The sequence below is a fragment of the Coenobita brevimanus genome, chromosome 23, assembly GCF_032717465.1.
Source record: "Coenobita brevimanus isolate Jiangsu-jjx chromosome 23, ASM3271746v2, whole genome shotgun sequence".
Classification (NCBI taxonomy): Eukaryota; Metazoa; Arthropoda; class Malacostraca; order Decapoda; family Coenobitidae; genus Coenobita; species Coenobita brevimanus.
Window position 1 is genome coordinate 67,759,965 of NC_136976.1, and position 12,869 is coordinate 67,772,833.

Here is a 12,869-nt window from a genome sequence, read left to right on the forward strand (position 1 = left end):
TACACATGGTGGTTCTGTTCACCCTGGGTGCAGCAGCTGTGGTACTGACCCAGGAGCCAAGCTACATAATTTTTCCCTTGGGAAAGACTCTGGTCCAGTACTGCCTACCACAAGGAGGGTGCCAGATCCCTGCATGGTATATACAGTGTACTGTACTGTACTGTATCTACAGGACAGTTCTACAGAAGCAGCTGTTTAACTAGTTGATGGGTTTGCTCAATCAGACAGGCCGAGGTTAGCAAAAAGAAGATACTGCACCTGCTGCCAGACAACTTGTCTCTTAACCAGTGCTCATTGTCTCATATGAGGTGGTATGCAGGCCACCCTTGGCTGCGCTGATCGCCTCATATGAGATGATGGGTCTCTGCACCATAATTTTGAGCACAAGGAAGCGTCAGTGGTTTCTGTGGAAACGTTGTCTCTCCCTGTATGCCGTCAAGCCCTGCCATACTGCAGTTGCCAAATACCACGTATTTAGTAATTCAGAGAAGCAGGCCACCCCTGACCGCGCTGATCACCTCACATGAGGTAATGGGTCTGCACGATAATTTCAAGCACGAGGAATCGTCCGTTGTCTCCATGGGAACGTTGAGCCTCCCACTACACCACCAGAGCTGTTGCCAATCACTGCCACACTGCAGTTGCCAAATATCGCATATTTAGTAATTCAGTTCTTGTTTGTAGCCCAGCGATGGCGGATTCTCTCTCTTCTACCTCCCACGGTTTTGGTGACTTATCCCCATCCTGACACCCACTCAAGAGGCATAAATTACTAAAAGACGAGGGTGATGAAGAGTTCTAGCTCAGAAACACTTGATCTGATGACAAAAATTCAACTTAATATTAAAAAAAAAAAAAAAAATCCTGAAACTGATTCAGATAAGGTAATCAGGTTGTTATAAATTATCATGGCGGGGGTTAATAGTGCTCTTGAAGCTGTTTGTTACAGAGAAGAGGAAGGCTGGGATATCTAATTAATTATATGAGGTAAAGTCAAGGATAGCAAATCAGAAAGACTTCAGGAAGTGGGCAGGGTTTAAGAGAGAAGTTGCCTGACAGTTGGTATAGACAGCATTGTTGATAAAACTCACCCAAGGGTTTGTAGGATGCTGATATCTGTATTGATGGTACAGTAAAATAAAAAATGCAGGGGATGTACTGGTAAGTGGAAAGAGTGAGTGATGATGATGATGATTTCTTTGACAGGTGTGAGTGCCCAAATCCCAACCATTGAAATCCTGGAGCTGAACACAACACTGAATCATCTCTACTGCCTCAATATCTCTGACTCCTACCACGAGTGCCTTGCCAATATGGCAAAAAATTTTACTTATGGTCTGCCCATCTCCAGGTTTATGCCTCATACCAATCTTACATTACATTTTAGGTAGGTAGTATACTTTTTCTGATCAGTTTAAATTAGTGATAATATACATAATTATGTACAGTACTGTAATTAATCTTTAGGTTAGTTAGGAAGTCATTAATTTATACATTATTCGTAACAGACATTAGCATTTGTTATTAGAGCTCAAGATTTATTTAGTCTATGTATACGTAAACAGATCAGCATTTTTAAATAAGCTACCGTGGGATTCCCTTGCAAGGTATCTAAAAAATTTGAACTTTGCATTCATGTTCAGTTTTCTGTATTGTAGCATAGCAGTTTGATGTAATGTGCAGTATTTAAAAATATCCGAAGCTCTTGCTCTTATATTTTCATTCAATACATTTGTTCTCATTCGCATCTGATAATACACATTCTTTTTTCCTCCTTACCTTTCTCTACTTTGTCAGTCCTTTTCCTTGTTATTTCATGTCTTATTTTTTTTTTTTTTTCCCATAGCACATTGTCTTCCTCTGTTTTTCTAATTTCTGCCTCCTTTACTTATCTTCTTGTCATTTCTCTGAGAATACAGAGGACAGTAATGTATAGCTGTCATAACAGAAAATGTCAGGTAACGGTTATGAAAGCTAGGAATTCTTTAGGAGCCTTAGGCTATGGTAGCCTAGCCTACAATAGCGTAGGTCCTACAGCCCAAAGGTATTCTGAAATTGACCATCACTGTAGTGGTACTATTTTACTGTAAAACAAATGTCTTTCAGGTATATGACAGACAGCTTCACCAGACCGCCAGTCTTCTGTGCAACCTGCAATGATAGTACAGCCAATTACCCCCCTCAACAGTGCACGCTCACCACAGAAGCACTCTCCCCAAATGATGTGTGGGTGACTGGTGGGGAAACATCTCAAGACTACTATGTTACCCTTGCCAATGTTGGCCTTTGGCTGCAGGTGGCCTACAAATTTAGAATATCCATCATTGAAGTAGAACAGGTAGAGTTTATTTTTACAGAGAATGAGTACTAATGATACTTTTATTTTATTTTTATTACCAGTATTTTGTATTTATTTTTTTTATCAGCACTTTACTGTACGAAGTGCTATCCAAAATTTTCTGGACTGGGAGGGTGACTTCTAAATGGGTGTTAGTAACACAATGCACCTCTAAGTGGCAGTATTAACATGCATTATGAGTCAGTTTGCCATGCTGCCCAGAGCTAGGCGGACGTGGGGATTAACGACATGTTTGCTGTCATGCAGGTTGTCTGGCAATTTTTGAGATAGATATAAAAAAGAAACAGCGAATTTGCAGCATATTTTGTGTAAATCTCATGAAAAATGCAACAGAGACCCAGGCAATGATTCAGCACATGTTTGGTGAGCAATCTCTTGGTCGGACAGCCTCACCAAGATACATAAAGGCCAGACAGGTGAAAATCAAGAGCATGCTGATCATTTTCTTTGTCATCAAGGGGATTTTGCTAAAAGAATTCATCCCAGCTGGTCAAACTGTCAATTCCAGCTTCAACTGCGTTGTTTTGCGGCAACAATGTGAAGATGTGAGATGATGACGTCCCGACCTTCAGCGAGACAATAACTGGCTGCTTCGCCATGACAACACCCTGGCTCACAGTGTGCTCACATTCAGCAGTTTATAGTCCCCCACCCTCCTTACTTATCAAATTTGGCCCCCTGTGAATTCTTTCTGTTCTCCAAAATGAAGATCAAGCTAAAAGGGCATCATTTTGATACCACTGAGGACATCCAGGAGGAATAGACGATGCTTGACACTTGTTGGAAAGAACTTCCAGGGAGCAGTCCAGCAGTGGAGGAAGTGCTGGGACTAGTGTATCAATAGGCAAGTGAACTACTTTGAGGGTGATGGCGGCCAGTAGGAGCTATGGTGAGTTTTCAGTTTTATATAGCACTAGCAGGGGTACCTCACGTTGCCTGGGCCAAAAAGGCAAACACTCTGATCCTATTTGTTCAAGTTCAGTTTTTCTTTCTACTCCAGAAAGACAATGTACCTCTTTTGCCTTGAAGAGAGATGATAAGTGGTCCAGGAACTTTCTGTTTCAGCTTTCGCAGAGTAATGCACAGTATTTGTGCGCACCTGTTTACTATTACTGGTGACCTCAAATGACCTCGGAGGTCAACCTCACATAGCCTGTGTCCAGACTGGAGGTCATGTGAGTCTCCATGGCAAAAATTGGGCTGCTGGGTCAAGTAGTTCGAGCGTGTATTACTGGTAACCTCAAATGACCTCAGAGGTCAACCTCAGATAGCCTATGTCTGAACTGGAGATCATACGAGTCTCCATGCCAAAAATTGGTTTGCTGGGTCCAGTCATTCAAGCTTGATTACCGGTGACCTCAAATTACCTCCGACCAGTGACCTCAAATTACCTGAGAGGTCAACCTCACAGCCTTTATCCGAACAGGAGGTCATGTGAGTCTCCATGCCAAAAATTGGGCTGCAGGGGTACCTGGCATTGCCCGGGTCAAAAACGCAAACACACTACCAGTGACTTCAAATGGAGCATTTGCAGTAAGGCACAGATACTACATTCCGCCAGAATTTCTAATTTCCAATTTTATTTTGCGGGCAATGTAGAACGCTCACACATGGGTGTTTTTTCATAATAACATTACCTGTACTGTATTTACAAATTTTTCTCATTCATTTAAGGTGAGCCCCATGCCTAGTAATGAGGTCACAAATATTCTGTGATATTGTTTGAATATTCTGTGGTGTTGGCTGTATACGTCAAGAGATGAAGATTTATTGGTTTTACACATATGTATGAATATGTCTTGATTTATACTTTTATTTAAATACTCCCAGTGGTCACCAGCAAAGGTGTTAAAAGAAAAAAAAGTTGTTTCACCAGATGGTCGCTGTCTGCAGTACATGCTTAACAGATTAGAACACAGCCACATGTTTTCTCTGATGTTTCCTACACTTTTCTTCTGATTGGTTCTTTCTTGGCAGATGGGAACTTGGCCCAGCCTCTGACATCTCTCGCACCCTTCTTTCTTGTTATCTTCTTTCTTGAGTCCGATCTGCAGTCAGCCACGGCACATGTAAAATGTGTCATATTGAGTGTTGACAAAAGTCTGTTGACAAATGCTTGTACGCCAGGCACCTTGGACCTCTGGAGCCGAGACCGAATTCAGTATTTTTTTTACAGCAAATAAATTCTGTACGCCAGTTTGATTTGACAGCAGTATCCATGACTTTACAATGGTGTGAGCTCATATAAAGACGAATACTAATACAGCTCCTTAGTTGTACTGTTCCTTATTTGCCCTATACATAACAGACTCTAGCAGTGGTTATAATGGTTGGTATTTGTGAAATATAGGCCGTAATATACATATCATCTTTAAATAATAATACTTTAGACATATATTAACTATTACAGGTATTTGCTTCTAAGATAGTGAAAATTTTCTGCGTATTTGAGCTGAGAGGGGAATCATATATTCATTGTCGAGTTTGCTCCTTTGACCCTGCGATCTCTGTCCGTTGGAACCACAGTCTCTTTGATGAAAATCTTATTTTTTTCTTTTAATACGTTTGCTGGTGGGAGTATTTGAATAAAAGTATAAACCAAGAAATAGTCTTACATATGCGTAAAACCAATAAATCTTCATCTTGAGAAATGTACCCAACACCACAAAACATTTGACCAACATCACAAAGTATTTTGAGACCTCATTATTAGGCATGGGACTCAAATGAATCAGAAAAATTTGTACATAATATTATTATGAAAAGTGCCTGGATGGGAGCATTCTGCACTGCCTGCAAAATAAAATAGGAAATTAGAAATTCTGGCAGTATGTAGTATCTATGTCCTGTTTTGGACTTCATGTGGCATCTCCTAATGACCCAGATCTAAATTTTGACCCCCCTAAAACCATCACTGGGTCACCCTGATTCAGATTATATATGGGTCTGGGGGTCTCTGGCCCTTGGTTTGGGTGTAATTGAAGGACAAACAAACAATGCAGCTCTTTTATCAGTTTTCTGTACGGTAGCATTAGTCCGAAAAATTCTGGGTAGCATCTTGTAAGTTAACTTAGTAATTACAATAAAGGCAGAAATTCTGGTAAGTCGAACTCAGACCAAGGTGTGACATAGTGTTTATTCCAAGGGTTATACTTTAGTTTCTTAGAATAAGTGCAGCATTTTAGTTTATTATATTCCAAGTGTTACATTTTAGTTTCATTGATTAGTAAAGTGAAGTAAATAAGTGCAGAACTGTACGTAATTAAGTGACTGTTGCACCCCTCCATCCAGCAGCCTCCTATCCTAGCCTAGCCTGTGACATGCACCAAATTGTTTTTATAGTTTATTTTTATTGCTTTATAAATGCTTTAGTTTAGTGTTAATAAACAAGTAATCACATAATTTGCATTTATGGGGGGTTATATCTATCTGTCTATATATACCCGGTATATATATATTTATGTACTGTATATATATTTTCAATTATTTCCGGTTAGTCAGAAAATTCATTCAGTCGAACTACCCTTGAGCCCCATTTACTTCAACTTATGAAGGGTTTACTGTACCGTAGAATCCCTCTCACTCGGACCCAGCACTGTTGTAACAAAAAATCTGGGTGGACAAATTTGATTGGATGAGTACGGGTTAGCTATATGAAATAACCGACGCTTGACCGTAACCACACTTCCAATTGTAATGTTTAAAATCGGTGATGTTCTAGTAATTACCTGTATTTGTTTTTTTCAGTCAAGGTATAGATGTACAGGAAAGATGTCTTCCAAAAAGACTTTCAGCCTTAGGCCTAAGCCTGTTCCCATACGTAAACAAAAGTATCCGTGTGACCAAAAAAAGCTGAAAATCCTGGAAAAGCTGGACAACGAGCAGCTCCAGCTGAAGTTGTGACAATAGAGGATTTCTGGTGGTTTAGTGGGTAATTAAGGCATTCCAATCAGATTGAGCCTGTGCAGGTTTATATCCAAGGGATGGTTGGGGTTTATTGCTCATGTAATGCCACTCAGGGATGAGTGAGGCTGGTCACTCTCATCTTAAATGTCAGGACCAACTTGCCTAGCCCCCAGGCTCCTATGCTTCTCATGGGGCAACACAGGATTAGATAATGATGATGATGTGTGTCTGATATGAGGAAAGCCAAAGATAAACCTATGGGTAGTGCAGCCAGTTTTGTTGTTAGCAATGAACAGTTAACAATGAAGAGATTTAGAAAGCTAAATAATTAAAACTTAGATGAGGTAGTTTATGAATGGTACACTACCTACGACAGTGCTTTGCAAAAGTTAGAGTTAGAGGCATTGAATTTCAAGCAGCTGCTGAATGTCTGGCAGAACAAATGAAACAAGAGGATTTCAAGGCTAACACTGGGTGGCTGTTTAGATTTTGAAAAAAACATAACACTGTGAATTTTAATTGAAGGTAAACAAAATGCTTCTGACAGCTATTTGAAATTTATTCGCTATATCTCGGACAACCTCATAACTAGGACAATCCCCCACCCCCATAGTCTGAGTTAGAGGGATTCTACTGTTTTACTTTCATTCATAGGGACATTGTTATCCATCCGTCATCCAAGCTTATGTCACCCCGTGAGGAGTGTAGGAACCCGGGGCTAGGCAAGTTGGTCCTGACATTTAAGACGAAAGTGATCAGCCTCATTTATCCCTGAGTGGCATTACGTGAGCAATAAACCCCAGTCACCCCTTGGATATAAACCTACAAAGGTGCAGTCCAATTGGAGCAACTTAATTACCCACTAAACACCAGGTGCCAATAATCAAAACAGTCTTATCATGATTCCTCCCATACCCTAATATATCATGATACTTTTTGCAGCAGCATTATTCTTGCTGCATATACAATCTGGTAAACATTCCTGACCTGAGTAGTTTTAAGTGAATGTGAGTCCTGATGGGACCTGAATAAACTAATCTGATCAGATCCAAATTAACATGATTGGATATAACTGAATGTGAATAGCCTTGAGTGAAGTAGAATTAACCCGATTGGACCAGTTAGGATGTAAATGGCATTAATGGACCTGAAATGGCCTAAAGAGGCTAGATAGGACCTAACCTAACTTGACTGTACCTAAATGACCTCACTGGACCACATTTTCCCTAAATGGATGTAATTAGGTCAGAGTGAACCTTCATTGATGTGTTCAGACAAAGAGGACATGAAATAAACTAAACTTTGTGCTGGTTTGATCTGACAACCTGAAATCAAATTCCTAAAAACACTTCAGGGACCTTAATGGTGAGCAAATGGATGGATGTCCACATTTATTAATAGTTCTGATATGCTAGTATTAATTTTGTTTCATCATTTCATTTATTACTTCAGCTCAAGATCCATCCCACCCTTTTAACTTCATTTTGCATTCTCCTCCTTGACAGGGAAAAAACACACACACACACACACACACACACACACACACACACACACACACACACACACACACACACACACACACACACACACACACACACACACACACACACACACACACACACACACACACACACACACACACACACACACACACACACACACACACACACACACACACACACACACACACACACACACACACACACACACACACACACACACACACACACACACACACACACACACACACACACACACACACACACACACACACACACACACACACACACACACACACACACACACACACACACACACACACACACACACACACACACACACACACACACACACACACACACACACACACACACACACACACACACACACACACACACACACACACACACACACACACACACACACACACACACACACACACACACACACACACACACACACACACACACACACACACACACACACACACACACACACACACACACACACACACACACACACACACACACACACACACACACACACACACACACACACACACACACACACACACACACACACACACACACACACACACACACACACACACACACACACACACACACACACACACACACACACACACACACACACACACACACACACACACACACACACACACACACACACACACACACACACACACACACACACACAGAGGGTCTTCATAAGATCCCTCTCCTCTGCCCAGCACTTCACCTCACAACACATACACAAACATATAGCCTCAACAGCCATCCAGAACCTCCAGACAGCATCCATTATGAACCTCTGCCAAACGTCCATCTCTCAGAGAGTACCGTACCCTACCCTTAGTGATATGACTGTCTTGACCCCTTTCCCATTTTCCACCCATGTTCCAAATTATTTGTTTTATGATAAACAATGTTTAATATGTATCCTGCTTTACCTCAGTAGAAAATGGATAAAGATTGTCATTAGGTGACAGTATCTTATAGTTAATTCAATAACACCATACAAAAATGAAATGAACAGTAGAGAATGAGCTAAATTGCATTACAAAAATTATGGAAGTAATATAAAAGATTTGTAAATATGATTTAAGGAAAAAGAGAGAGATGTTTTTTCCCTCTTCCTTTCACATTTAACACTTTTCTTTTTAATTATTTTTTTCTCCCACCAGGACCCTTGCAACTATGCATCGGAGACTATTGGGGAGAAGTTCTACGAGTTTAACTTTATCTTCAAACGGATCTGTTCTTCATAATGTGATCCTGTCAGTGAACTGTTTAATTTTTAAGTCTAAATATTGTAAAATTATGTAATGTTATTCATGTTATTCATCATACTCATCTCCATGACAGATTTCATCATCTCAGTTTGCTGTTTAGAATTGTTTCCTGTTATTCATTGCATCACTTTCTACTACCATTACCAGCACCATGCCATTTGTTTACCTTTTGCTTAAATTCTCCTTGAACTGTACATAAGATTGTTAGAAAGTTGGATGACTTTGAGCCAATTACTGTATGTCTCTTGTATAACAGTATAACTAGACATTGTTTTAGTTATATTGTTGGCAAGGGCACATTTTGTGGGCAGGGAAGTACTGTAGTTAATTTTATTTTTTGTTGGTTTCAGAAAATTATATAACTGTGAAACCTAATACCCTGTATGTGTTTTCATTCTTTATATGTATAAAAAGCCCTGTCAGTGTTGAGTTGGTTGTTGACTGTGACCCAGCAGTGACTGTACTATGTGTTGTGAGCCATGCACGTTGCTGCCCTGTTACTGTAGTTTTGCAGTCCTAAATGATTAATAGTTTTAAGCTGCAGTACAGTAGTTAGTGTTTAGTTGGCAATTATTTATAGGTTTTGACTTGTTGAGTCATGATAAGGATCTGATTAGGGATAGTTTGCTCTTTGTGTACATATGTGTAAATAGATGTGTGGACTGGTGGAGACATTTTTTTAATACAGTAAGTCCTTGTTATAGGTCTCCTCTTTTGACATTCAATTTTGCAGTCAAATTCTTAGTAATTACCTACTGAAGTTCTGTTGCAACCCATAAAGCTCATTTTCCAGATCCCTCACTTTTCAGTACAGTACCAGGTTTATGTAAAAAGCTGTGATATTTAAGAACACATCCCTTGCATAGAACAAGGACTAACTGTACCTACTTCAGAATTAGCCAGGTTTGGTTGGCGGAAGGTTGGATTGTGCTCAGCGTACCAGAATGATAAACACAATTTTGGTTTATCACCAGGAGGTTTGGTTATGTTTGGTTGTTTGTTTTAAAAGTATTTCTAAAATACAGGCACCATCAGCAATATTTTTTTTTTTTTTTTTTTTTTTTTTTAGTCTAATGACATTAATTCTGACGTGGCCACAACCCGACTATCATATTCAGCTCTTTTTAATTAACTTCCCCATTTCCAGAGTTGAACAATGTTGATGAATAAAATCATTTGGTGGTAATAATAAAAACATCATAGTGAAGGGATAGCAGTACTGAAAATAATATGATTAAATTCAATACAGCACTAACATCATGACACTGTAGGGGCTACTAAAAGTAGTGAATATGGTAATTATGAGTAAGCTACAGTACATGTAATTATGATTAAATACTAACATAATGGTACTGCGGGGGTTAAAAGATTCTTTGATTCTCCATGCAACATCTGATCCTATGTCGCTCTATGAGGAACGTGTAGGAACCCGGGGCTAGGCATGTTGGTCCTGACATTTAAGATGAGAGTGACCAGCCTCACTCATCCGTGAGTGGCACTGTGTGAGTATTAAACCCCAACCATCCCTTGGATATAAACCTATACATGCTCAGTCTGATTGGAGCACCTTAATTACCGTACCCACTAAACCACCAGGAGCCACAATTTGGTTTTATGGTTACCACCCAGCATAGTATATGGTTTCCTCCTAGTCTATAGGAAACCATTTGGCTTGACGATGTAGTCATCCATAGGCAGAAGGAAGGCGAAAGAATGAAGGAAAGAAAGACAGAAAAGGGAGTGTAAAGTCACCCCCAGGCAGAAAGAAGAGGAAAGAATGAAGGAAAGATGGAAGAGAGGAAAGGGCAGACACCCAAAGCAGAACTAGCCTACATCGAGTGAGTGGATGGTGAGCGCCCCCACCTACCACATTCTTTAATTGTGAGTAAATTAAACACTAACATTCACATGGAAATGTGCTATTAGAGACTTTTGCTAATTGCTTTAGTCCCGCATGAGAGATTTCCCCAAGCTGAATGTAGGGGTTGCAAGAACACAAAACAAAAACCACTTTGTTAAATAGATTAGGCTGTAGTTGATATGATCTGCGGTTAATCACTTCAGTTTGATATATTATTAATTTTATTGTTGCAAACTTCAGACAGTTTTATTCAGCTTACGAAAGGTTTTTCAAAATGAAGGAGTTGGTTATGGCACTTTAATTCATTCAGTACAGGAGATCATGCCTAGTGAAGAAAATGGTCTGGAGACAGCAGAAATAAACCAGTAAAATGTTACAGTGATCAAGGGCCTAGAAAAAGTATCTAACCCCTTCAGTCTGATGACTCCCCCCCCCCACTTCCAGACAGTTTTGTGCAGCTTAAATATGAGATTGTATTATTCATTTCATGTCGTTTATAACATACGTGCATGCGTTGGCCTTGGTCACCTAATGGCGGCGTCCCATGCAGCTCAGTCTCTGGCAGCCTCCCTATTCAGTTCTTTATTCCTGAGGTCACACTGTGACCTCATCCTAGGTCTCTCTCTGTCTGACTCTTGCAACCCTGCCCGTGATATTAACACTTCTCACCCTCTACACCCTATACAGTAGTTATCCTTCGTCCTCTCAACATGGCCAAGCTATTTCTATGTACCCCACATCATCACACCACCAACATATTCAAGTCCTATCCTTCCTCAGCTCTTCAACTGCAATCCTGGTGCCCCAGACCTCATATTCAAGGACTCCTGCACAACCATCAAAATCATCGTCACTTAGCCTATAAATATGCTCTGCCTGTATCGCCCAGGTGTGTACCATACAGCATTACACTCCTAACACATGCTACATACAAATATCCCTTACCACAGAGGTATCTTTGCTATGGGATCTTTGTTTGCAGCATTTGTTAGGAGTGTAATGGTAAGGGATAATGATGGCTGCAGTACATTGAATCCTCCTAAGTTTAATTAAATCATCTGATGATAGCAGGAACAAAATACTAAAGCAAATTAGATTGAAGGGGTTAATTTGCGAGTAAGGATACAGTATACTGAAATATATGAGAACTATATTGCATTCAAGAATTTTGTTTTATACACAAAAATCAGTGTCATTAGAATGTAAAGGTAGATTAATTTATTCCACTCTAAACCTCTTCACTGTGATGATATGTATTTCATTTAAGCTAAGAAGAACTCCTAGTAGTGAATGGACTGATGAAGGCTGTCTCTAACCCCTCCAGTTTCAAAAGTCTTGCTTGAAGGTGGCAAGAATAAGCTTCAAATGATATATTCAGACTGAAGATGTTAAAAGCGCTGTACAAACATTATTAAATGTTACATGAAAGTTTACTGGCACATTCCACTGATCGAGAGTGGTTCCTCATTTCTTCACGCTTGTAATGTACCTCAGAATTCTCACACTTCGATATCTAGACAGCAATATTATTACGGTATTATTTTAACTGGCCATGCGAATTGTCCTGTTTCCAGACTTTTGTAAATATTCTCATTCAGAAATGTGTAACCTGTTACAAGATTGTTTCACACTTTGCTTCAGTTTACGTTTCATCATTATATCTCAAGATATATATAAAATCCGTGATGCTTCTTGGTGCTAGTTGGTTATATTTTACATTTAGAAATGGAAGTGTACTTCCAGTTATATTTTATGCTTTCAGTACTTAAGTATCATTAAGTGCTTTGTCATTTTGTTACCATATGTCATTGAAGTTTTGTTTTTATAAAATACAGATTATTGGTAAAAGGACAGAAGAAAAAAAAAATCCAAGTTTTAACTGTATTGTCTGGTTGAAAAACCAGGTTACATGATCTCACAATTCATGTCAC

At 39.6% G+C, this 12,869-nt stretch overlaps 1 protein-coding gene across 1 annotated transcript in view; it reads left to right on the forward strand.

The window, feature by feature from the left end:
• The window catches only part of LOC145392733 (uncharacterized), a 123,707-nt gene extending 114,575 nt beyond the window's left edge, over positions 1–9,132 (forward strand). The window contains 3 exon segments of the mRNA XM_080267032.1: positions 1,207–1,387; positions 2,107–2,338; positions 8,970–9,132. Coding sequence (XP_080123158.1) covers positions 1,207–1,387; positions 2,107–2,338; positions 8,970–9,053 — 497 coding nt within the window. The 3' untranslated portion in view covers positions 9,054–9,132.
• Positions 9,133–12,869: the final 3,737 nt, after the last annotated feature.